This window comes from Malania oleifera, chromosome 3 (assembly GCF_029873635.1).
Source record: "Malania oleifera isolate guangnan ecotype guangnan chromosome 3, ASM2987363v1, whole genome shotgun sequence".
In the NCBI taxonomy this organism is placed as follows: Eukaryota; Viridiplantae; Streptophyta; class Magnoliopsida; order Santalales; family Ximeniaceae; genus Malania; species Malania oleifera.
In genome coordinates, this window is record NC_080419.1 from 15,418,733 (window position 1) to 15,445,927 (window position 27,195).

Consider the following 27,195-nt stretch of genomic DNA (forward strand, 5'->3'; position numbering starts at 1 on the left):
AAACATATGGGGCAGGTTCACATGGGACATGAATTAGTGCATATATATGGGGTAGGTTCATAGTTGACATGAATTAGTGTATATATATGTGGCAGGTTCACAGGGACATAGGGGACATCCACCTATATTTCTTAACAGGAATAACTATTCCATAGATTTCCAAATTTTAAACTATATTCAATCTTATTATAAGAATAGCTATTCCATCGAGCCAAACGAGTCGTTAGTGTCTCATTTTAAAAGGCAAAATACTAGGGGTCATAGGTCCTCCACATTATCGCTCATGCAATAGCACAAAATAGGAGAAAAGGGCCAGTGGCTCCATGCACCCTCCTCTTTTTTGTTGCCATGTGTATGCATGATGGTCTATAAAGAACACCACCATTCATATTAAAAGAATTATAATTTGTAATATTTTTTTCTCAAATACTAAATAGTTGACTCTCTACTATTAGGTCATATAGGCTACTTTATTCTGTTAACAAATATCACACAATTTGTCCTCCCTTTCCCCCACCTCCCTAGTTTATGCTTTTAGATTAGACTAAAGGAGTAGAATTGCTCCATGGTCTTTATAGTTTGTAGAAATGTAGAATTCAATTTGGCATATATTTTTAGAAAACTTTAGTGAGTCTTTTGGACATGCATCCATCGAGGTACGCTTTTGTGAAGGTTGATGCGTCTTTCCCTTTTATTTTTTTTTTCCTTTCTTTATTTTTTTAGGCATGAAGCTAGAGCATATTCACAATTGCCAAATGATGAAATCAAGTTGAATCTTTAATTATATGTGTGCCCGTGTTAGCATCTTCACATTTCTAAAGTGTGTCATCATTGCACCTTATTGGACTCGCACATACTAACATATGGAGAGCTTTTAATTGGGTGTGTCAAAACATATTCTTTCCATTCATTTAGTTCTTTTAGTATTGAACGCTATAAGATGAGGAATTTATACTTTTAACTTTTCTTGAGTTCCCTTCCTTTAGAAACCTCCTCTCCAAATGGTCTTAATCTATCATTAGTGCCTGTTTCTTCCTTAACTTCAAGCTTGCATCCTCATTTGCTTTCCGTAAGGATTTGCATCCCAATGGGTCTTATTTCTTTTATTTTTTGTGGTTCTTTTATGCGAGGGGTGTTTGAGGCTTTTGTATTGCCTTCGTCGTTGTCTGGAAAAACGCCGCCACAAGTGATTTATGAAGATTCAGAGGTGCTATGGCTATTTTCATCCTCTAATTTATGATCTTCCCTTTATTTTTCCAACAAGTTAGGGAGATCAAATTGGGGACATGGATTAGGTTTTTCCGTTTTAAATGTGTTGGGTCAGGACTTGGGTGGGGAGTTTTGCTACTTTTGTTTTGTCTTCATTTTTTTAAAAATATGTTGTAATATGTTTAATTTTTTTTTAAATAAATAAATTTAATTTTTTAAATGGGCGCCCACTTAGTAAACGGACTAGTTAGGGTTTAAGTAGTAGTGACCCGTTAATAAACGGGTCAATCCAAACCTGAATCCGTTTAACCTCGACCCGTCCGAACCCGATCCGTGAACCCATTTTGTCACCCATAATTATAGGCTGACAATACAAATCAATTAATCTAGGCCCAAAATTCAATGGGTAATGCACCTAGCTCCATATAACAAAATTAAAAAAAAAAAAACAAAAAATACAAGAAGAAGAAGGAGGAGGAGAAGGGGAGGTACCCTAAAAGTTAGGAGAGTACTACACCTTAACACATCACCTAAGAGAAATTTTTTCTAGATTATATACGCAACCCTAATTTGATCGTTGGGCTTTACACAAATAATAAAAAAATATTTATGTTGTGGGTGCAAAATTAAAACGTAGATCAAAATTTTAATAGGCTACTAAATTGGGCCTTGCACTAATTCATTTTTATGGATTAAATTAAAAAATATATATAATTTCCTTTCAATGCACAACAAGTATGCACATAAGCATAAGCAAGTCTTGAGGTGGGGATATTTGTAAGCATTTTAAAAATTACTATTATTTAAAATTTAAATTAGCCAAAATAAAATATGTTTGGATTTTTTTAATAAGCCAATAAATATTGGGTCTAATTAAGAAGGAAATCTTGGACTTGTAACAAAATACAATTGGCTCAAATCCTACAGGACACACATCAAGATACGCAAGTTCTGAGACGTAACCCTAATTTTACCTATAAATATCCCTATGGCTTCTCAAAAGGGGATCTTGATTCCTAAGGACAAAGAAAAGAAAAAAAGAGAAAGATGAGACTTGGCTTGGGAGAAAGAAGAAGCAAATACAAAAAATCAAGGATCAATCTTCTATTCTTCATTATCCTCAAGAATTAAAGAATACTCAAAGTTTTAACCAATAGTAAGCAATTGAGTTTTCTTCTAGACATCCATTGATCGTGATTAAACTCGTGCTCATAAAAATTAGATTCAAATCTATTGTTCAATGAATTTTTAAACTTTATCAAATCAACAAATCTTGTTAAATTGATCCAAAATCAATCAAACCCTGGTTCCGTAGTTTGTGAAATTGATCATCTGGAAGATTTACCATCAACTCGTTCGGCAGCAACCTAAAGCTCTCAAATTGGGCAGATCACATCCAAACAGATAAAAAATCAAACATATATACTTTTCGTAAATGATCAAATTGATCCTTCAAAAGATTTATTACCCATTTTGTCAAAATCAATAGATCTAGTCAAATTAATCCAAAATCAACCAAATCTAATATTTGTAGATCGTCAAATTGATCTTTCGGTAGATCCACCATTGTCTTTGAGAACACGATTCTCGAGACCTCGAGTTAATGGATCCACTTTCAAAGAAATTAAATGAGAATACATTTTACTTCATTGTAAAATATATAGAGATTGTACCTATTTTTTATTTATTATAAAATTGGCATTTGCTCCAAATTTCTTGTCTGAATTTTCAAGACATGAATTTTATGATTACAATGGGTACGGTTAAATTTGAAAATTTTTGTTTAAGAAATTGAGCTAACTAAATCAAAATGAATTAGTCTTTAACCGAATCAATAACCAATTGATAAGTAGTTCGATTAATTGTTTTTAACCAGTTTACATGCATTATTAATATATACATTAAATTATTATTATCTATATATTATTATGTGTAAAAATTATTAGTATAGAGTGTATATACGTTATTATTATATGCATAAATTATTAACATATATATATATTAAATTATTAATATATATATATAGATATTATAATTGGTTAACCGACTTAATTGATTTGGGCTATCAAATTGAAAGTTAAAAATCAATTTTTATGACAATAAAAAACTGAGCTGATCGAATTACTTATATTAACTGGATCAAATGGACTAAACTTATTCAATCGATTAATTTGATTTTTACTAAATTGTTCTCAACCCTACTTGTCCATTCTTTTGTCATCTAATAAATGTGAGGAATGTGCAATCACCCCTTGAGGGCTGCAGCCCATCCTATGGCCTTTGTCATCTAATAGGACCGTAGTTTTTGTCTCCTCATATGTTCCCCTTGCCACTCAACTGAGTCTTCGTGGGCCTCTAAACTGATTAATGGGCCAGGCTTCCAGTCCATCTCATCGTGACCCACCAAACGGTCCAAACAGCACAGGAGCCCACACGCGAGCCCACGCCCCCTTCCCAGAGCAGATGAATCATGAATGATGTAACTGCGAAAATAACGAAGGTAGTGTGCGCGCGCGAACTCTTGTCTTCTTCTTCTTCTTCTTGTGACGGATTACGTTCAGAGAGAGGGAGGGAGAAGGTAGAAAATTGAGTAGATGGTGTGAACTTGGAAGTTCCGTGACGTTTGGGGGCTGTGGAAACCAAATCTGGCTAACTTTGAGGGACTGAGGGCTCGCTTGTCGTCGAAGCAAGCTACAGAAGGGGACCAAGACGAGGAGGATTGCAGACCTTGGCGTCGCAGGCTATCCATGGCCTTAACCTGGCCTTCTCTTTTCCGGATCACCCTCCTCCTCCTCCTAGTCGCGGCCGTTTCCATTGCTTTTTTCACTCTCCCCGTCGAAAAGGTTTGCTTTTCTCATCTGGGTCTGTCTTATTTTCACTCTTCGCTCGTTCAATTTGTCTGTTTCCTGTTTATTTTTTTATCTCGTTTGATAATTTGCATATTAAGCTGTGTCTTCTGTTTGAGTGTTGAATTCAATTATATATATATATATATATATATATATATATATATATATATCTATGTTGTCTTCTCCAACCCTTTTTCTAATTTGCTGCATTCGAAGTTTTGGTTTCATAACAGAGGTAAGTGTTTGTTGATTAATTGTTAATTCGAATTCTTTCATTGCTTATTTCTGCCGTGTATTTGGATCCAAAAGTGTCCAATTTCTTAGAGATGGGTAGATGGCGTTGTCGTAAAGCTACAACTGTAGAACATGTTTATCAAAGACACTAAATCTTGTTCATTATAGCAATGTGAAATGAACCAAATGATACAATAACAAATACCCACTTCAAGCTTTCTGATCAGAGGGTTTATGTGGCGACAAATTTGTCTGTGTTAAACTAACGTTTTTGTTAGAGAAGCGTAATCAAATTTAGGATCTTGATTGACATTATGCGCGTGTGTAAACGCTATGTATAACTCATTTGCAATAATAATAATAACATGGTAATCTAAAGAAAAATTTGTATCTTTAAACTACTCTCATTCATCATCGTCTCATGTCTTGCTTCTTTCTTCTTTACTTGGTTTTTTCTCCACTCACCAACTAGAGCTGCTTTCTTTTGTAATGGTTTGACTTTCCTTTAGCCTTCACAGATTTGTTGTTTCAATTCCACCATTTTTCCAAAGAGATTCTTAATATTGCCCTGGGCCTTTTTTTTTTTTCTTCACGGATGCATCCATGCCTGGAGATGCTTTACGTCTAATGGCTATAATCTTATCCCTAAAATTGTTGTGAAAAAGAATCAAAGTAAAGAAATGAAAGAGATAAACTCAACACAATGTATAACTCATTTTCAATGGTAATAATCATGTGGGAGTTTGGAGAGAAATTTTCATCCTTAAATTTCTCTCTTTCATCACTATTTCATGGCTTGCTTCTTTCTTGTTAACTGGGTTTTTTCTCCACTCACTGGCTAGAGCTGCTTTCTGTTGTAATATTTTGATTTTCCTTAAGCCTTCACATGGTTGTTATTGTCATTCTTACCATTTTTACAAAGAGTTTTAATTTTCTCCTATTCTCTATTTCATCAAATTCAATATCTTCACTGATACATCCATGCCCAAAGACACTTTATGGCTAATGGTTGTAATCCTATTCCAAAAATTGGTATGAAATGTGTTGGTGGAATTTTTACTTTCTGCCCTTTTTTCTGAGGGATGTGGGTCAGCGTCTGCATTTTGTTTTTTTTTTTCGTTCTTTTGCTCTAATTTCATGTAGATTGTTTACTTTTATATAATTACTAGAAAGATTGCTAAATTTGAGGGAGTATTAGTTAATTGTTATATTTATCATGATCTTCATGCTCCCACCACATATTTGGAGGTGTGACAATATACAAAGATTTTATTTTGATTCAATCGCTTTTTTTTTGCATCATTTCTTGTCTGTAATGCACTGAACCCTTGAGGCTCAATTGTTCCTATAATGCTAAGAATAATTGACTCTTTGAATTCTTATCTTTTCAAATTTTTAGCTTCACATTTCATATTTTGAAAGAAAGAATTGTTTTTTGCAGATTCTAAAAGATTTCTTAGTATGGGTTGAACAGGATCTGGGGCCATGGGGACCAGTTATGCTGTAAGTTAACTAAAACTTTGTATGCCATGTAACTCATTAATTTTTTTAGCTGCAATTCTCTATTTCTGGTGTAGTGTTAAATATATATGACAGTGTCATCATTTTAGGAAGTAATGTAAGACAAATGGCTTGAAATTGAGCATTATGTCCAAAGGATTAAAATTCATGGCATGATTCATTTTTTATGTTTTTTCTACATAAAAGTGCTATACCTTTATCTCTTTTCATTCCTTGCTTGAATTGAATGATTTGAATTACCTTTCACGCTGGAGTATCCCAAGGTCTGTGCACCACCTGACCAAACTGGCATACAGATGAATTAATATCAGGTTTGTTTAGATTCAAATTAAAACAAAAAAAAAAGAAAGAAAGAAGGAAGAACGACAATAGTGATGCCACAAACTCTTCTAGGCACACAAACAAAACAATTGCTAAGCATGTACTCATCTGGGCACGTAATTGGAACAAAGCTCTTCAATGCTTCAAGAGTGGGGAGATGTTCTCTTCCGATTTTTCCTTTATGCTCCGAAAAGCTGCCCAGAGAATTCTGCATGATTCTTTAACCCACTATAAAGACTACTTGAAAGAAGAAGTCACCTTGTTCCCTAATAGCGAAAGTTGCTTCAGGTTATCAGCCCTTTCTTGCCGTCCCTTTGGTCTTTGATCTCTTAGACAAAAGCAGCCTTGATTCTAAATTAAATCTTATAGTTAAGATTACTATTGATTAAATATTAAAAATATATTAGTCCAAAATAAATGAATTGAAAAATATCAAAATTCAGTTCCTCTTCCATGCTACTCTTTGTGGACAGGATGAGACTCATTCTACTTAAAAATTTCCACAGTTTTTTCATTGCCACTGTTTTCCATCCTCTTAATTCGCCCTTTGGTGCAGCCTTTATGTTCTTACTTCTTATGGACCCCTTTGTTTCTTATTCTTTCCTCATTTGGATGATTCAAATTGCACATCCCTTTCAACAGCCTAATTTCAACTACACACTTATTTTGTGGGAAATATTGCACATTCAGAAACGTAAACATTTTTAAAGCCATGATAAATGTTTTTTAACCCCTCTTTACAGTATTGAGTTTAAATGTGAACAGATAGTTATGAGTTCATCTAGATGATCTAATTATTTGGACTCAATTTGCGTTTTTACATGTCAGACAGGGGTGGCATGTGGGTTTAACTGGCTGAAAACCCAAAGAAGGGTGGCTTATCAAAATAAATAAATAAATAAATAAAGGAAAACCGAAAGAAGTGTGGGTGTAACCTTTTTGGTAGATGCAATAACAGTCAACCGTTTTTTGTTAAAATGATGCAATGAACTAAAAATTACTTCATGCAGCAAAAACCCAAAGAATGTTGGGTGTGACCCATATAGTAGATGTCAAACCAGTCAACTTGTCTCTGTTAAAATGATACACAAAGAAAGGAAGAAAGTAAAGCCCAAAGAAGGGTGAGTGTGACCCATTTAGTAGATTCCAAGCCAGTCAAATGGTTTGTGTTTAAATGATACTTAACATATAATAAATGAAGAAAAAAATTTTCAGTTGGATTTGGTTGTTTTATTAGCGATGATATGAAGAAAATTTGTTTGTTTTTGGGTTTCCAAAAACTAGCCTGTTTTACCAAATTTTTTATCCCTGCTTTTTCGTTTTGAGTTTGTTTGGAGATCTTAGCAGCAGTGAACCAGATTTTGCTAGTTCAACCTTAATCATGCCCTGATATGGAGTATTAAGTTGAGAATTATTTTATTAGGATTCATGACGTAAGCATAACAGCTTAAAATAAATATTTCTATGAATTTTTGAGTGTTATATGGTCTGATGTGCTGAATGCCTGCCTTTTTGCACTTTCAATCAGTTTTGACATCTACAAACATGTATATCTTTATTTACTTTTAGAATATTAAATTAAATTGTGCTATCTTCATTCTGTTCAGCCTCAAAATTTTATTTTAGAATTAGCTTATAATACTTTACAGACGTGAAATTTTCCTAAGAGATATTGATGTTGAGTTTTGTGCAGGCTAATTAATCATCCCAGTATCCTAGGTGTTAGACACGGACTGCTAAGACAATAATCTAATTTCCTGTATAATGTTTTGAGTTTGTCACATTTGCTTATGACTTGTTTATGTTTGGGAAAATTTTCAGGGCTTTTGCATACATTCCCTTAACTGTTCTGGCAGTTCCAGCTTCTGTACTTACTGTAAGCATTAAATCCCCTTTCTGATGTCCAAACTCTAATTTTATCTAGTTGTACTGTGTTCTCCTATTTGTTTTTTGATTACCAACTATAGAAAAACAATTTATAATGCATGATACCTGACTAAATAGTATCTTTCCAGCTTGGCGGTGGTTATCTTTTTGGGTTGTCTGTGGGCTTTGTTGCTGATTCTATTGGTGCTACATTTGGTGCAGCTGCCGCATTCCAACTTGGCAGAACTGTAAGTTTGTAAAAAACCTATGATGTTGCATGCTTTCTGTAAGAGGTAGTTTTACGCTTTTTTATAAAGTTTACACTACTTTTGCCACTTAACAGGATTGGTGCATAGAACGTATGTTTTCCTAATTGGCTAACTTATTCCATAAATTTTCTCATGATGGATAGTGTATCATATAGTTCCATGTGACAGATTATATTCAGCTATTGTGGCTGCACAACCTTTTCCTAATATTATCCTCTTTACTTGATGTTCAATGCAGATTGGGAGGTCATATGTTATTTCCAAGTTAAAGAATTATCCGCAGTTCCAGGCCGTAGCAATTGCAATACAAAGATCTGGCTTTAAGGTGATATCAATAAACTTATTACTTATAAAAAAGAAAAAAAAACCTGGCTTTAAGGTTTATATAATTCACATTTGATCTTTGACAACTTTGTATTTTCGAAATGTGGATTTACTGGTGTTATTTGGTCAGTATGTCTTATCCATTTATTTTAGCTCATTGTTTGCTGAAAGTTTCCAGATGTTCTCATTTAAGTAAGTAGGTGACGTAAATATCAATGATATGAACTATTTATTAAATGCAGTGATCAATTTATTTTTGGATGGTAATAATAGGAAATTGAATGAAAAAATAGTGTTATATATATTTTGTGGACTAATATTAATGGTTCAAGTAGGAAAAAGTATCTGTAGATAATTGGTCTCTAAACAGAATTGGTTGACTCTACTGTCATGTCTCTGATGCAGCTAGTGTTAAACTTAGGGAAGAGGGTTATTGAAGCGTTTTTTGCCAGCATAAAATGAAAAATTTACAAAGCACTCATAAAGCCAGCTATGCTTTGTGGCAAAGAGTTTTTTTTAACAAAATTCTTCTTGAAGAGGGATCTTAAGATGCATGGGTGGTAATGCTGCATTTGTGAATAAATTAGAAATGGCTCCAATTGTGAACATGAAGAAAAAAAATCTTTAAAAGGTTGGGTATGTGGACCAGACAACTCTGAGTGCATCATGTGTAGTTTAGTTTAGTTTAATTTAGTTTATTTGTTTGTTTTTTTTTTTTTTTAAATAAATTTAAATCAGCCTGGTGTAAGAGGAAGACCAAAAAAGGATACGAGCCAAGGTAATGAGAAAAGATATGATTGCCTGGATATATATACACATACATTTAAATATAATTATTTATTTGATCAGTAAAAAGAAATTTATTAAAGGTGATGCCACAAAAGTATAAACAAAAAAAGAAGGATCTCCCACACTGCAGGGTGTCAAAAAAAAAAAAAAAAAAATCAAGAATTACAGGAGAATCTTTCAAAACCAACTTACTAGCCAGCTTGTTACATGATGTAGGACAGGATTGGTAAGTCTATGTCCTACGGTTCAACCCTCACTCAAGCACATACACTCAATACACTTTAAATAAAGAATTTAATTATCCGAACATAAACACAATAAAACAGAGGACATTTCACATGTTTTGGGATTTTTAAAGGGTGTATGATGCTGTTCTGAAATAAGTCCTAATTGGTTCTTTCACAAAGGAAACAAGTTGAAATTGCACTAAAGATGTTATTTCAATATGTCAAGAAATAAGTTATGTGTTTAGCACAACAGTATTCCACAATTGTTTTAGACTAGCAAACAGTAATATTGAAAGTCTAAGGCTTTAGATATGCTATTTAAGTTTTGGAATTCAGAATTTCAGGCAAAGGGTTTATCAAATATGAAAGTGCAGAATTTGAAACTAAGGTTTTAGTAATAGTAGGGGCTGTAAGATATAATAGGGGTTCAAACATAAACTGAAGTTACCACGAGAATCTATGGATGCTTGATTTTGTTCAAAAAGCAGTGGGATCACACCTGGAGTCCTTGGTACAAGCTTGTGAGATACCAATTGAATGCCGCAATACAATGGATTGATGGTGGCCATGTGGTGAAATGAAAGTGTTGGCCATGCGGATGTAACTTTGGTGGTGGCCGTGTGGGAGATGGAGGGGAAATCGTGAAAGTGGGATAGGGATGGAGTCACTAGATAGGTAGTGGTCTCTCACCACCTGATCTCCGGGGAGAACGACGTAGCCTCACACTACACAATCACAAGGATTGGACAAACCTAACAAAGCTTCAACAATGTCGTTCTCCCCGGAAATCAGGTGGTGAGAAACCACTACCTATCCAGTGACTCCATCCCTATCCCACTTTCACGATTTCCCCTCCATCACCCACACGGCCACCACCAAAGTTACATCCACATGGCCAGCACTTTCATATCACCACACAGACACCATCAATCCTTTGTATTGCGGCGTTCAATTGGTATCTCACAAGCTTGTACCAAGGACTCCAGGTGTGATCCCACTGCTTGTTGAACAATGTTAAGCATCCATAGATTCTTGTGGTAACTTCAGTTTCTGTTTGAACCCCTTTTATATATTACAACCCCTACTATTACTAAAACCTTAGTTTCAAATTCTACACTTTCATATTTGATAAACCCTTTGCCTGAAATTCTGAATTCCAAAACTTGAATAGCATATCTGAAGCCTTAGACTTTCAATATTATTGCTTCCTAGTCTAAAACAATTATGGAATACTGCTGTGCTAAACACATAACTTATTTCTTGAAATATTGAAATAACATCTTTACTGCAATTTCAACTTGTTTCCTTTGTGAAAGAACCAATTAGGACTTATTTTAGAACAGCATCATATACCCTTTAAAAATCTCAAAACATGTGAAATGTCCTCTGGTTTATTGTGTTTTTGTTCGGATAATTAAATTCTTAATTTGAAGTGTATTGAGTGTATGTGCTTGTGTGAGGGTTGAACCGTAGGACATAGGTCAACCAATCTTGTCCTACATCTTCTTGGTATCAGAGCCTAGGTTGAATTAGGCGAACCCTCGAAGTCCCAACATTTTCAGTTTTCTGCCGCCAACTTGATGTGCAATTTTCTCTATCAAAACTTTACCATATTAAAAAAGTTTGAACGCAAAAGTTGTGGGAAATTCTCTTAGCTTTCTTTGGATACCAATATCGCCCTATTTGGATTTCTCTAGAAAAAGTTATGCCCCAAATACTAAAGGGCGTTCGTGGGTGAAAATCCATTTCCTGCTCGCAGGATTTCAGTTTCAGGCTGAAACCATCGACGGTTTCAGGAAAACCATCCACGGTTTTTGCCCAGAGCGGCCCACCTCTATTCTAAATTTTGGATATTTGGAACTTAGGTTAGGTTTACACTTAACACTACTTTGTGTGACCAAACACCATTCCAAGGGCTTCCCTAGTGTGTCCGAATCCTTCCCCAACCCCTAGGATGTTTACTCAAGTCGGGAATCCTTACCGAGGTCGTAGAATTAGTATTGAGAGAGAGCCATCTATGCCTCCTAGGGAAAGACCTCCCCTCCTTCTACAAAGGCGAGTGAATCGTCAAGATAACTTTGCTAATAGACCCCCATGTCATAAGCCCTATGCCCAACATTGGAATGATGAGGACTATGACGTTGATGACTTTCACATTAGGAGACCTTACCACAGGGGCCATCGTGATCCTTACAAGGATGTAATGAGGATAGAAGCCCCCATCTATGATGGGCAGATGGATCCTAAAGTCTTCCAAGATTGGTTGACTGGAATGGATTCCTATTTTGATTGGTGTAAGATGACTAACCCTCATTGAGTTAAGATTGCAAAAATGAAGTTAATAGGGCAAGCCAAGATCCATTGGATGAATGTCGAAAGGCAAGAAGCGAGGTTAGATCATCGATCCATTGAGCATTGGGATCTAATGAAGGATAGGTTAAGAGAGAAGTATGTACCCCTTAGTTATAGAGAGCGCCTTATAGATCATCTTTACAGCTTGCGTCAAGGTAGCATGACTGTTTCAGAATACATGAGTCAATTCGATGAGTTGTCTATAAGATGTGGTGTCTATGAGACTGTTAGTCAGCAAATCTTTTGATTCCACCTAGGATTAAAGCCTGAACTAAGGAGAAAACTGTTTCTCCATCACATTGAGTCCCTTGAACATGCCTATAATTTAGCTCATGACTTTGAGCAAATGACTAAAGGGCCATGGGAAAACGGTTTGATACCGCTTCAAATAAGTCATACTCTCGAAAGATACAGAGTTATGACAAGTCATGACCAGCGTAATGAGGTCAAGATATCTCTCGAGGGAGCAATTCCACAGTCCAACAGCCTATGGACAAGGGAAAAGCACCCATAATTGGATCCTCTCACCAAAGTTCTAGTAGTGCAGCGTGCTTCAGGTGCCATAAACAAGAACACTCTTCCAACCAATGTACCACCAGGAACTTAGCGCTTGATAAGGAAGATGGTGAGAAAAAGAAGAAGGAAAAGACGGAAACTAGTGGAGAATCCTTGACTATCATAAGTGAAAATCAATTTGAACAGGAGAGTCAAGATACTCAGGTAGTGAATGAGGTTGTTACTAAGGAGATTTAAACATCCCTTCTTGAGCATAACACACCATTGGAAGTATCACCTATACTTTCCAAGTTTGAGAATGTCATTCCTGAACCACCGAGTGAGTCATCTCCCATGAGAGACAATCAACATGTCACTGACCTTGTTCCTTATTCATCTCTGCCTCATTTGCCACATCATAAAGCGAACCTGATAGAACATAAGGAGCCGAAACAAGTGAATGAATTGAAGGAACATGACTTTGTTCATTAGAGTTTAGGTCCACTTGCTTGCCCTACTTTCCCTTATCCCAAGGAAGATAACACTTTGAGCACATGCATCGATAATAGAGCAACCAACAAATTGTCATCGAGAATAGCTTTCTCACAACCATTGTTTCCAATAGAGATGTATAGCTCATAGGTTATTTCTTGAAAACCTTGTGGACTATGCTAGGCTTGTATCATAGTGCCAATCAGTCTTTTAGTGCTTACTACCCCCAAACCAATTGGGACTTAATTGTTGGACAAGTCATACACCTTTTCAAAATCCTTGAACATGTGAACTAAGGCATGATTTATGGTGTTTATGTTTGGTTGATTTTATTCTTAAGTTGAATTGTTTTGAGTGTTTGTGCTTGTGTGAGGGTTGAACCGTAGGACGTAGGTCGACCATTCCCGTCCTATATCAGTACATTAGCAATTGAACAATCTTTACTATTCTGTAAGGGCGTAGCTGATCCTTCAAACGCTCTCTTATTTCTTTCCTTCCGCACAAACCAGAGGATGGCGATGGGGGATGAGGAGTGCAACATGAGGTGGCCATCAGATTCAGCATTATTCAAACATAAGAAGCACCTGTTAGCAAGGAGCAGTCCCCTTTTCAGCAGTTATTGAGGGTTAGAATCTTCCTAAAGTGTAGCCTCCCAAGCAAAGAAAGCAATCTTTGTGGGGCCTGCTGTTTTAGGTATGGGTTTCCAAGGGAAGTTATTGTTGGTTGCGTCTGATGGAGTGAGATTCCTGTAATAGGATCTGACTGTAAAGCTACTATTTTCATCTATGATGCATGTGGGATCATTCATAGTGTTCTGATATTGAAAGTTGTACAAGTTGCCATAAAAGTCTGTAAGATGGTCATTTCCCAATAAGAGACACATCTAACCTAGGGAATGATAACAAAAGTCCTTCTATCTGTAACTTGAAGGCAATGTACTGATTGGGCCATCCTTATTGCAAGCTAAATTAAAAATGGAGGAATTTTGCACCAAGGGCAATTGGCCACACCAAACATCGTGCCAAAAGAAAATGTTCTCCCCATTCCCTGCTTGAAAACCGGTAAGGGGGAAAAATCGTCCAACCTTTCCTAATGAAATTCTAAACTCCAACACCATTAGATCCTCCCCTAACGCTAGTGGTCTAACTGTTGTGTTGAAGACCATATTTATAAGCATTGACTCTCCTCCAAAGGTGGTCCTTTTCCTTTTTGAATCAACCATTTCCTGAGGAGGGCCTTGTTGAAAGCAAGAGAGGGATATCAGCCATAAGCCTTCATTTTGGATAGGTTGTTTAACAACCCTTCATTTGACAAGATATTCAAATTCCTCCCTCTGAGCTCCCCAAAGGAATCTCCTCTGAATTCCTTTAATCCTTCTGTCAACTGAGCAATGAATATGAAGAGGGACATAATATGTATCAAGTGATTAGTCAAGGTGCTCTTGATGAGGTTAAGTGTCCCACCTTTTGGTAAATAGTTCCTTTTTAACCGGACAACTTTTTCTCAAATCTTTAAATTATGGGATCCCAAACTCCTTTGCATTTGAATTTGACTCCAAGAGAGCGACCAATGTAGGTAATGGAAAAAGTCCCCAACTTGCAACACGAAAGCCCAGTTGTACCCCACTCGTTCTCTTTACCCAAATTCACCTTCACCCAAGGTCCAACACATTCAACTATTATTTGACTCTAGTCTTCAAATGTACCTGCATCAATCCCAAAAGTTCAATTTCATCACCAACTTTGATGGTACCTTGTTCAACACGACCAGTGACAACAGTTCCACGTCCCATTAACATAAAAATAAATAAAAAAATATATATTGAAAATAGAGGTGAGATGGAACTTTAAACCCAAGTTAGGTTCTAAGACTACCTCAAACCCAAGAAAAAATGCATATGAGGTTAAGAATTTTTTGAGGATCCTCTTAACAAATAATGATGGTGTCATCTGCGAAAAGAAGATGTGAAACTTCCGTAACACTCCCATTCTTTCCAATACTTTGCCCTTTAAGAAAGCCTCCTTCATTGGCTTTATTCAACAAGAGGCTCAACACTTTTATAACCAAGGTAGACAAAAAGGGGGAGAGAACCTTGCCTCAAACCTCTAAGCCATTGATGAGATACATTTATATACACACATACACACATGAAAGAAGGGTCCAAATACATCATAGATTTACATCAATATTTGTAGGACCCACACTAGACTAGATAATTTTTTTAGATTTAAAAAAAATATATTAACAGAGAAGGGAAATACAATCAATAAAGGACAGGAAATCCTCTAAAAAGAACATGTCAACAACTGAGCCTTAAGTCCCACTAGGTGGATCGACTATGTGAATCCTTTTCTGCCAATTTACATGATCTTGAGCAATATTTTTAGACAATTTTAGGTTTGTTAAATGCTTGCTTACTATCTCATTCCAAGTTATTTTAGGTCTACCCCTACTTCTACTGCCACTTAAAATTAACTAGCTTACTTTTTCTAAATGGTGCATTATTTAGCTTATATTAAAGGTGTCTTCACCATCTCAGTCGCTTCTCCCTTAGCTTATCTTCTACAGTTACAATGCCTAAAACAAATTAGGGGGGAAAAACCAATTCTAACTGAAAAAAAGCTCATTTTCATTCTCTTTCCATCATAGGTAATAGAGCACTACAAATTTGCTATTTTGATTGCCCTTTGTTAGCTTTACTTCTATTGTCATCCAAATGTATTTCTTTGCCTGCTGGTGCAGATACGGAGAAACCAAATTTATCCTGCAATTCTGGAGCCCAAGACCAAGGGGTGGTTAAAATACTAGCCAGTCTGCTCAATCTTCTCTCTTCCTTTGCCTATTCCATCATCCTCAAAATTAGAAACGCCCTCTAAACTCTCGGGTGTAGAGGCACATAGGAAATACCACCCTATAAATCAAAAGAATTTTATCCATACCCAAATTGATCACAAACCTCATATATAAGTACCCTCTGTCACAAGGAAAATCAGAGACCCTCGTCATGAGATGCATCACTCCATTTCTTCTTGTCCTTGATAGGGTTTCCCTCACCAACTTTCTTTGTTGGATCTATACTCAACCCATTCCAAAGCTCCTCAATATAAAAATGGTGCCATCACTATTTCTTTTCAAAAATTCATTTGCTGCACGTTTGCACTGCCATGCCCTCAACTGAATAATTCGTTTCTTCCATGCCCGTTTTCCCTAGCAAGTACATATCTTCGACATTGCTGACTTTCCCTCAACCAGAGGTTTTGTCGCCCCTTTTGACCCCACTTTGCATTATTAGAGCCCTCACCATCTAGAACACCATCTGATTAACGACAAAATTATCCCCCATCTGCACTTCCTTCTTCCCTGAAACCTTTGCCTGACCTCCATACAAGAAACCTCATCAATATCAAAAACATTCCTTCCCTTTGCACTTTGCCCAGTAGACTAATTCTCATGATGCCCATGCACATTTCTATCCCTTACCAATGAAGGTGACAGAGCCGCAAATCTCCTCCTCTACCGTACTGTACACTTTGCTTGAAACCAGGCATGCTACACATCCTTCTTGAAATCGTCACCACAACCCTCACTTACACTTCCATCTTGCTGTGATATTTGCTGGGCTTGAAATGTGCTCATCTAGTCATTTGTATGCCCTCTGCATTTGTATGTTGGACATCTGAATTCTGTTGGACTGGAACATGGACCTCTTCGACAATAACTTGATCTTGGAGCCCCTTTCTAGAGGAATGGGCTTGTTCTCTTGAAAGACTGTGGCCTCCTTGGGAATTAACTTGAGTTCTACCTATACTAAATATTTGGCTCAAGGAGACTGCAACCTGTACCATCTCACTCCATCTTCTTCTTGCAACCATTTTTTAGAGAAACCCTAACGACATCTGATCTAATTTCCATACCCACCTGTCACGGTCCGACTATTTTCACACCCTTGTGAAGGGCCGTGCGGCGCTAGCTAAAGCACTCTTGTTTAACTAGCCAGCCAATCGTTTACCAACATTCATCCACGAAACACTTTCATTAGCATTCAATCAAATGGCAGCGGAAACAGTAAGCATTCATGAAAGCAGTGGCAAGCAAGCAGTAAACATTGAATCTACACAATTCATTAATAAAACCTTCGTTGACATCATGTGTTTAGCAAGGGAGGCAAGTAGGATGAACACTCACCCTCCCCTAAAGAGGTTTTTATGTAATTATCATCCTAGCACTAGGAAACATTAAAGTGACCGAGGAGTCATACTGCCTTATTTGGTATACAAAGACACTACTAGCAGAAAATAACCCTATACTAGTATTTACATGATAGAAATCTATCTCAAGCACACGAGACAAGCGGTCACAGGCAAGCATAATGCCTTGAACAAGCTTAGCTCGTGACATTCTCCCCCACTTATGCGGTCGACGTCCTCGTAGACTTTGGCGGTAGGTACACTTGAACTTTGTCCACGAACGGTTGCATATCTTCCACTGAAATCCAACTGATTTCTTTGTCATCAAGGCATTTCCACTTCCCTAGGAACTTCTGCCGCTTCTTCCTTGAGGATATGAACTTTAGGTCTGCAAGGATCTCTTTAACTTCACGTCTGTCAGGTTGCACTGTCTTCAACTCTGCTCTGTTGGACTGACTTCTGCTCAGGTCATTGATGTCGGCGTTGAACGGTTTGAGGCAGTTGACATGAAACTGTGGTCTTCTCCCCTGATCTGCCCACTTCTTCATCTGCTTAGAAGCTTTCTCCAGATAGACTCGGGCACACTTTGCATTCTGTCTCCATTCTCTAGTGAAGATGTATGCCCTGGGACTCTTTTGTCCGTATGGCTTGCCCACTGTGTGAGGTAATAGCAGCAGTTGGCCTGTAACAAGCTCAAAAGGGCTCTTGTTGGTTGTTGAGCTCCTTTGGGTGTTGCCATAGAACGGAGCTACATCAAGTAGTTGCACGCCATTCTTCTGGTTGTCATTGACAGAATGGCGCAAGTACTCATCTAGCAACTCTCTGAATCTCTTCATCTGTTTGTATGTCTGTCGGTGATAGCTCGAAGAGATGTCAAGATGTGACCTGAATATCTTGAAAAATTCTGTCAAGAAGTTGTCAGTGAACATAAAATCTCGGTCACAAATAATAAATTGGGGAAAACCCCAATATCTCACAATAGTCACAAGGAACAATTGTGTTGTCTCCTCTGCCGAACAGTACTTTGGTGCGGCCATGAAAGTACCATACTTCTTTTGCTCCCCCTTGAGTTTTGATATAATCAACCACATCATCCCGCATGTGCGGCCAATAATACCTCCCCAGTAGTCTTGTCATTGGGGTCATTCTCCGCAAATACCCCTCAATGAACTTTCTGTAGTATCTAGTAAGGCCAAGAAAGGAACGCAACTCCTTCTCTGTCATGGGGATCTTCGGTTCTTGAATCATCCTTACTTTCTCCGTACCCCTCCGGATACGACCTTGTTCAACCACTTGACCAAGGAATTTGTTGTTCCATTGAGCGAAAGAGCACTTCTCTTTCTTCACATCCAGACTATTTTCCCTCAGCCCGTCGAACACCTTCCGTAGATGCTCTTCATGTTTCCTCTGAAATAACACCAATGCTCCCAACGGTGCTTTGGAAGGGCGAACACATCCCGCTTCCAATTTATCAAGCTGTTTCCCCAACTCTACTATCTCTAGAGGTGCCATCCAACATGACCCTTTAGCAGGTGGTTCCACTCCTAGCAACAACTGGATCTCATGCTCCATAGTTTGTCGTGAAAGCAAATTGTGAGGCAACTTATCCGACAACACCTCCTTATCCTCATCTAATACTGCTTGGATGGTCGTAGGCTCCAGTTCTTGGCTTACTTCTTTGTCTACCACCACCATGGCTAGACGTGTCTGCTCACCCTGACCCAATCCCTCATTGAGTTGTATGGCTGAAAGGGACTTCCCGTCGTCTCCTTTCGTTGCAACAACTTGCGCCATGCATGAGTGATCTCCCATCAGACACAGGAAACCAGCCGAAAGCATCAGCACTACCCTCGTCCCCCTTAGGAACTCCATTACTAGAATGACTGGAAAGTCATCCAATGGCACAACTATGAAATTCGCATGACCTTCCCACTGTTCAAGCTTCACGGTCACTTGCTTGGCTACTCCTAGAGTAGGCTAGGTTACATAGTTAACTGCTTTCATGCGTCGTGTATCCTTCTCTAAGGATAAGTTGAGTTTCCATGCTTCCAACTGCGAAACAAAATTATGAGTAGCCCCTGTATCCACCATAGCGCGGGTACTCTTCCCATTTATCCTCAAGTCCCCAAACATTAACCCTTTTGCTCGTGTAACTTTCGGTGTTTTTGTCTGCTTTTCCAATGTACTCACCAGCCGCACTGAGCCCACCCTCGGGGCATGATCCTTTTCCTCCTCGCTTTCCATCACTTTTCCCGAAGTGGAAGCTTGTAAGGCATTGAGTAATCCCTTGTGTTGACACTCACTCTGTGAGATCCACCATACAAGTAGCATGAAATTTTACTTTTCCCCTTTCCATTGGGTGCGTTGAACCCTTGAGACAACGAAGCTTCTTTTGAGGTTGATGATTTAGAGTCGGCTCCCCCACTCTTGGGTTTGCCTTTCTTGAAAGACTTTCCACTATTTCCCTCTCCCCCAAATCATTTGGACGAAGCGGTATCATCACTAGTGTAGTTAGTCAAGCGTTCTGCAGCAGCTTGTGTAGTTGACAAGTCTTGAACCCTTTTCCTATGAAGTTCAGTTCTTGCTCACGGTTTCATCCCCTCTAGAAAATAGAACAACTTGTCCTTCTCCGACATATCTCGAATATCCAACATCAAAGCAAAAAATTGTTTCACATATTCCCTGATCGATCCCGTATGCTTGAGATCTCTCAGTTTTCTCCTTGCATTATACTCAACATTCTCATGAAATAATTGGGCCTTGAGCTCTCTCTTCAAGTCTGCATAACTATCGATTACACAACTTTCATTTTCAATTTCTCTATACTTGGTACACCACCACAGTTTGGCGTCACCAACCAAGTACATGGTTGCAGTATCCACCTTTGCTTGTTCTGAGGCCATCCTCACAGCGCGAAAGTACTGCTTCACATCAAATAAGAAGTTCTTTAACTCCTTGGCATCCCGGGCACGCCTATACGTCTTGGGTTTTGGTACCTTAGTCTTGCTAACTCCCGGAGTGTTGGAGTTCCCCATAGCAAGAACCATCAGATTCACCTTTACATCCAGATCAGCCATCCGTGATTGCAAAGTTTCAACTGTATGGCGAAAATCTTCTGACATGTCGGCTATCAAACTTGCTTGATGTTTTTGTGATCCCATCACTTCATCAACAAGTTCTCTCATTTGGGCCACCTCCGCGGCCACAGTATTGGTTGTTGCCTTAACCTGTGCTTCCAGCACGCTGATACTATCAGCATTGTTTGGTGCCATGGTCATTTATCAAAGCTTTCCAAATCCAACAACGAAGGCAAACGAATTCACGTAGCAACTCAAGCTTGGGCTCTAATACCAAGTGTCATGGTCCGACTATTTTCACACCCTTGTGAAGGGCCGTGCGGCGCTAGCTGAAACACTCTTATTTAACTAGCCATCCTATCGTTTACGGCATTCATCCATGAAAGACTTTCATTAGCATTCAATCAAATGACAGCGGAAACAGTAAGCATTAATGAAAGCAGTGGCAAGCAAGCAGTAAACATTGAATCTACGTAATTCATTAACACCACCTCCGTTGACATCATGTGTTTAGGGAGGGAGGCAAGTAGGCTAAACACGTTGACAATAGCTAGTGAGTTTTACAATGACTGATGAACACTCACCCTCTCCTAAAGAGGTTTTTATGTAATTATCATCTTGACATTAGGAAACATCAAATACAAAGACACTACTAGTAGAAAATAACCCTACACTAGTATTTACATGATGGAAACCCATCTCAAGCACATGAGACAAGTGGTCACAGGCAAGCATAAATAGGCTTCACAGCATGCATTGCACTCCCACGTCGATCAAAAGATTGGTACTACCTGCTGTCACTACCTGGCTCCACTATTGAGCATTTTTCTGTACCTCTTCACCAACAATGCCATCACCAAGACGAAAACCCCTAGCTGTCGCCTGCCGCACAAAATTACTTCACAAAACCTCACTACGCATCCCCTTTCAAACCTCCAGGAACAACAGCAACAACAAGAAACCAACCCTTAAGTCCTACTAGGTGGAGTCAGCTCCAAAGGAAAATTCGGCTTTGTTGGACGAATTGCCATGCTATGATACCTTCCAAACACTGATGACAAACCATTTGAGAACCACTTTGCAGCTGTAGATGTCCTCGCCCATGATTATGATTTAGGTTAGGCTCAAGTAGGAATAAAAACTGACCCTTTCCCACCATATCCAACCTCAGATCAGAGGTTTTCCCTTTGACCTGAACTGATCTGCAGTTTCCTTGCTTTGTGGGCTACAGCAGCCATAGTGACAGGCTGAGGCACCAGTGAGCACCAATGAGCAAAGGGAGGGGAGAGAGAGAGGTATAATTTTGGCCTGAAAATTAGACCTCTATGAAAGATTGGAATTTGAAACTATATTGTTTGTGTTGATCAAATTTGGGTCCCATTCGATTATAAATCAGTCTAAATCAAAGCAATTAAAGTCAAGGTTTTTAAAAACATTTTAGGCCATCTGTAGAATGCTAGGATTGGCCAATTTGATCAGACTCCATTTTTTGTTAGATGGAGTCCAAATTAGCAAACAATCCATGATATGTTATCTAACTGGACATTTTCTTTTCATAGTCTGATGTGGACAGTGGACCCTATAAAAAATTATGTAAAATTACTAATACATTAGCAATTTGAAATCTCACTATCTATACACACATACGGACACAATATATTCGAATAAACACACATTCATTATCCATTAACCATGTTTTTCCCATGCATACACCTGTTGGCTCAACAAAGAAATTAGCCAAAGAGCACTTCTGCATGTACACACAGTGATTCTCCCTTGACAGCGCCCTTTTTCCTGATGTTCCTGTGATGCCCTTCATCCACAGTGATTTTTGTGCCTCCTTTCCTCCAATTGTTTCCAATATTCATTGCCTGCAACACTGGCAGCACATAATGCAGCTGCCCGCTGAAAATTTTAAAGGTAAGTGTTGGCTTTGGTTCAAAAACACCTCTGTTGATCCACACCTACAATGGAGCAGGCCATTTCCAATCATCATGGCAGGTATCACAGTAAGCCATCTCCTATCATGGAGCGGTTTTCAATGCTAACTCTTCTCCATCCCTTTATCTTCTTACTCTGCTCTTTCATTTTCACCAGATATTTTAGACTTCTGGCAATGATGCCAGCCAGTTCTTTTGTTGTCACCTTTTTCATAGAGGCCCTTGATTGTGAGCTATGATTGAAAACTTGGCTGCAGTGAAGTGTAGCTGTGTGTGCACTTGCGTGCTTGTGCATGTGCGAAAAAGGATGCATGCTGCCAAGCTACTAGTTTAGATTAGAATGACTTAAGCTCAACATGTTTTGAAATGCTATCAAATATCAAATGATATGTAGTTTGAACTTTTAAATTATTGACTACTTCCTCAAAATGTTAAATTCCAAACCATGGGATAAATACGGTGGTGGAAAATTTATGGTTTATTTAGAACATATCTCTGACTTGCAATTATTGATGTTGGGCCTTTTCCTCATTCAAAACCCAGCTGAGAACTAAATTAACTTTTAATATCTGCATTGAATATGGTTTATTACTAAATAGCTTGTCATAATTCATTGGCTTATTTGCTTACCCTTGTTTTATGTGATCTTTAACTTTTGTCTCATTCCATAGACTGTTTGGATGCTTCTTTTGTTTCATGTGATTTTTTATGCTCGTCCCATTCCACAGATTGTTTTGCTACTTCGCCTTGTTCCTCTACTTCCATTCAACATGTTGAATTACCTCTTGTCGGTGACCCCTGTTTCACTTGGAGAGTATGCACTGGCCTCCTGGTTAGGAATGATGGTATCTTCTCCACCGTGAATTGATGCTGCCTTGTAATTATTTTCTAGAGACTGATTACCATGTTAATTATGCTTACAATCATTGCAAGTTCGGTGACTACACTCAGTCAATCCTTAATGAAATTCTTTTTAATTTCATAATTGAGACATTCTGGTTGCATGCTCTTACGCACATATGAATACCAAATGAAATGGCAGGCTTGCTTCCATTGCATGGATTGCTCATCTCCAATGCCATGTGTGCATGAACGTGGTAGGGGATGTTTAATCATGACAATGGCCTGTGATTAAAGAATTTTAATCAATGGCTTCAATTCGTAAATGGGGAACTGTAGATTGGCATCATGGCAGGAAAAGTGTGGGCTACATAGCCCTAAAGGGTGAAAACACAAATGCATGCTTTATGCCACTCAACATCATTCTGCATAAAGATGCTTGCCTATGAATTGAATTATTAGTTTGGACTTTAGAGGGCATTTTTTCTTGCTTCTGTTATTTCAGACTAGTTCAATTCCTGTTGGTCGTATAGTTTGCTGGCCCCAACAACTCAATCATGCGATCACATAATTTGTTGTTGCTTGAATTTTTTTCTTATAAAAAAACAATGATGGATAACTGAGCCTGTAGGTCTGCAAATTAAGACTAGGTATTATATTTCCCCATTGAAATTTCTGCTTTTCCTCACCATCAGAACTGAAATAGTGGTCAATTTTTTTCTTAAAGAATTTCTGTTGAAATTTCCACGAATTATCTGAAATTTATTGAAATCTCAAATTTTCTTCGAAATGGAAGTTTGAGATTCAAATGTCAAATTGAAATTTATGTCTAAACAAATCTTCGTTTTTTTTTAATAAAAAAAAACTAAGTTTATTATTGGAAGGCATTAAAATTTTTTTCAAAATTGATCTTAGATATTAAGTTTTAACTTTTGATTCGACCTTTTATATCTGAACTAGTTGCATTTGCAGAATAACTAATATATAACTAATTTATGAATTCTATTTCAATTGATTGAATATTGTTAATATGGTCATTGTGTTACAGTATTGCATCTAGTACACTATATAGCTGTCATTAATGTATTCTTTGTATAATATTTTAGTTCTAAATCTTGCGTTATTAATTCAATTAATTGTTTCTAAAGCTTCATACATAAAATTCAATAATTTACTAATTTCCACCATTTTTAATAATCGAAATTGAAATTGGAATTGACAGAGAAATTTCCATAAATTTTTTTTTTATTTTTTAAGCCCTGAAATTTTATTTGAAATCAGAATTGAAAATCTTGATTAAGATTTAAATTTTGATTATAGTATAATTTCCTGTTGAATTTCTATTTCCCAACTGTATTATGTGCGATGTTTCTGATGTTCCTTGATGATATCTTTTAACAGCCAATAACACTTGCGCTGGTGTACATTGGTACAACTTTGAAGGATCTTTCTGATGTGACACATGGATGGAGCACGTTTTCGACATCTCGTTGGGTAAGAGCTGTGTTGCCTTTTTACCTAATTCATGACTAACATTGAGCTGTTTTTGTTATCATACTTTTCTTTTAAGGTTCAACTGAGAGTGTGGATAGTACAAATTCTCTAAATTATGTATTGTGTCATTGGTTCAGTGGAGTAGATCATTTTGCCCACCATTTAAAACTGATAGTATGCAATGTAACTGTTTTGATTTTGAAGCTGGAGAAACCTGGAATTTTAACAATCTCAACATTTAAGTGAGTCACAAACTGGTACATGAACAGAGTAGAACCATATCAAGTTCCCAGATATTTGCCTTTGGTTTGTGAAGTTTTTTTTTTTTGGGTCGCTAGGCTGGTTTGTGAAGTTTTGCCCCTTGCAATTATGAAATAAGAGCTTGTATACTTGATATGCTGATGTGATGCTTACATGCTGATTGGATTTATAATTACTGGTAACTGTGCTAGTTCTTCAAGTTATTTTAACTTATATGCTGATTGGATTTATGTCAACTGTTCTAGATCTTCAAGTTATTTTATCTGTTTCCTTATCTTATATTCTGATGTTTGCTCTCTTATCATTGATGCAGGTATTTCTTATAGCAGGCCTTGTGGTGTCTGGTGAGTTGCAGTATCCATATTTATGTGCTGCATACACGGGCATGCACACATACAAATGCTTACATATACATGCTCATCTTTAGGGTAGTGGTTTTCTTTTTCCCTTTTTTTTGTCCTCTATTTGGAAAGGGCAGTATGGGACCAATTCGTGGTTATTTGATATATTCACTGTTGGGATATTTGTCCTGGCTTAATGCTTCCATCATCTTACAATAGAAACACCACTCATTACTTGTCGAGATGAGAATTTTATAGTCATTAATATTATTTTTTCCTTTTTTTTTTACCAGCAGCTTGAATTGATGAAGTAATGATACTTGATATAAAAGAGTTGAAGAACTTAACAGATAGGATGCAAACTAAATTGCCTAACAATAGCTAATTTTTGAGTCGTGAGGATAGAAGAAAGAAAAAATATCTTTCTTCCAGATTTAAATGAAATGTTATCTGCCAATGATGCATTAAATGCAAAAAAAAAAAAAAAAAAAGTGGGAGAGGGGTGGGGGTGGGTGGGTGAGGGAATGTTGTTTTGTTGTCAAACCAAGTAGGTGGCTCCCAACTCTGCCTGCAACATGGCATAATTTAAGCTTGCATTTGACCCTAAAATTCAAACTATTTCATTACCTTTTGGAAATCTACAAGAACTTAAATAACCATAGAGATTGAATTTGTGGCTTATTTTAAATCCCTAATTTAAAGCAAATAGTTGTTAAAATTTTTTGGAAAATGCTTTGTAGTTATTGTATTTGTACTTTGATGGGATAGTCGTCCTAATTAATTCAATTGGCTTCCATGCAGTGATTCTAATGGTTTGTGTTACTAAGGTAGCCAAGAGTGCTTTAGAAAAAGCTTTGGCAGAAAATGAGGATATTGATGGCATTGCAGCGTTGCCGGTTGTGGCTGATCCAGCAACAGATCTCAACCACCCTCTCATAATCAAGATAGACTCCTCTCAAGATGATCATGAAAAGTGAATTCCATGTTGAGTGTAAATTCTTTCCGTACCTCCTTTTAAAGGTTGTGCTTCTCTTTTGCACTTTTGCTGTGTTTGCACACTCCATCCATGCCATTCTTGATCTGTACAGTGTCAAGCTTCTCTACCAATATGTAACTTTGGACAGAAGCAGCGGATCTATGGTTGAGAATGTGTTCTAAATTGTAACTGGACTCTTTTAACTGGTAATAAGCAAGGATGACACACGTTTCATTGTCTCAATTTTTTCATCGCTCTATCATAAGCATACAAATATGGTGGATATGTCAAAACTTATGTGGTGGAAAATGTATCTAATTTTTCAATAAAGGTCTGACTTGGACGAAGCTTATTGTGAACATTTTTTTTTTTTAGTCTTATTCCTTGATAATAGCTTGTGGATTGAAATATTGTAACTTTGCTTGGGGGAAATATATATATATATATATATATATTCATTTCTCATGATGGGTTTTAATTATAGAGCAGAAATAAAAAGGATACACAACTTTATTTGAATCTTGCCCTTTTGGAAAAGTAACCATATCCTATCATTAGCATGTTGAGCCAATCTTAGCAATAAATGATGAGATGGTGCTGTTTGAGAGTTATGTTTGATTTGTGGAATAGCTACTCATTGAGATAAGATGAAATATAATGAAAAATTTGAAATAGAGGTAATAGTTACTTCTTGTAGGTTCCTTATTATTTCATTTAACATATAAGAAGAAAGGAATGACATTCTCAGTAAAATTGAGGAAAAGTTATTCCTGGTCTATTATTTGTTATAAGCTCATAAAAAAGTTTCGTAGTATTATTTGTTTTATGATAGTGTTTTAATATTTTTTTGTATAATTAATTATAACTAACTTTTTGTAATTAGTATTTCTAAGAATAAGCATTTCATGAATCAAATGCAAGTTTAAGTGTTTATTTCTTACTTGTGAACCAAGAGCAAATGGAGAAATGCAAACTGTACTGGGGAGGATGTGTAAATGCACCGATTTAAAATTATAGAGAGGGTATCAGTGATCAAAAATCTGTGGAACGTGGCTTTGTCCTTCATTGGATATTAGTAGCTCTTGGAAAGGCATTAGAGCCACCAAAGATGAGCCAGAGACTTTGAATCTC

The 27,195-nt window shown here is 37.2% G+C and overlaps 1 protein-coding gene across 1 annotated transcript; it reads left to right on the forward strand.

Moving 5' to 3' along the window:
- The first annotated feature begins 3,642 nt into the window (after positions 1–3,642).
- Positions 3,643–26,307, forward strand: LOC131150213 (uncharacterized). Its single transcript, XM_058100812.1, has 9 exons — positions 3,643–4,052; positions 5,734–5,795; positions 7,956–8,010; positions 8,150–8,248; positions 8,508–8,594; positions 22,881–22,997; positions 24,394–24,486; positions 25,061–25,091; positions 25,890–26,307. Exons 1-9 carry the CDS (start codon positions 3,957–3,959, stop codon positions 26,063–26,065), a joined length of 816 nt encoding a protein of 271 aa, XP_057956795.1. The 5' UTR covers positions 3,643–3,956; the 3' UTR covers positions 26,066–26,307.
- The last annotated feature ends 888 nt before the right edge of the window (positions 26,308–27,195 follow it).

Bases quoted from the DNA above. Each gene is read 5' to 3' on its own strand.
- LOC131150213 (XM_058100812.1), top strand. From the start codon at position 3,957: ATGGCCTTAACCTGGCCTTCTCTTTTCCGGATCACCCTCCTCCTCCTC. The intron at 5,796-7,955 runs GTAAGTTAACTA...GAAAATTTTCAG, and splicing joins CCATGGGGACCAGTTATGCT to GGCTTTTGCATACATTCCCT. The intron at 24,487-25,060 runs GTAAGAGCTGTG...TCATTGATGCAG, and splicing joins CGTTTTCGACATCTCGTTGG to GTATTTCTTATAGCAGGCCT.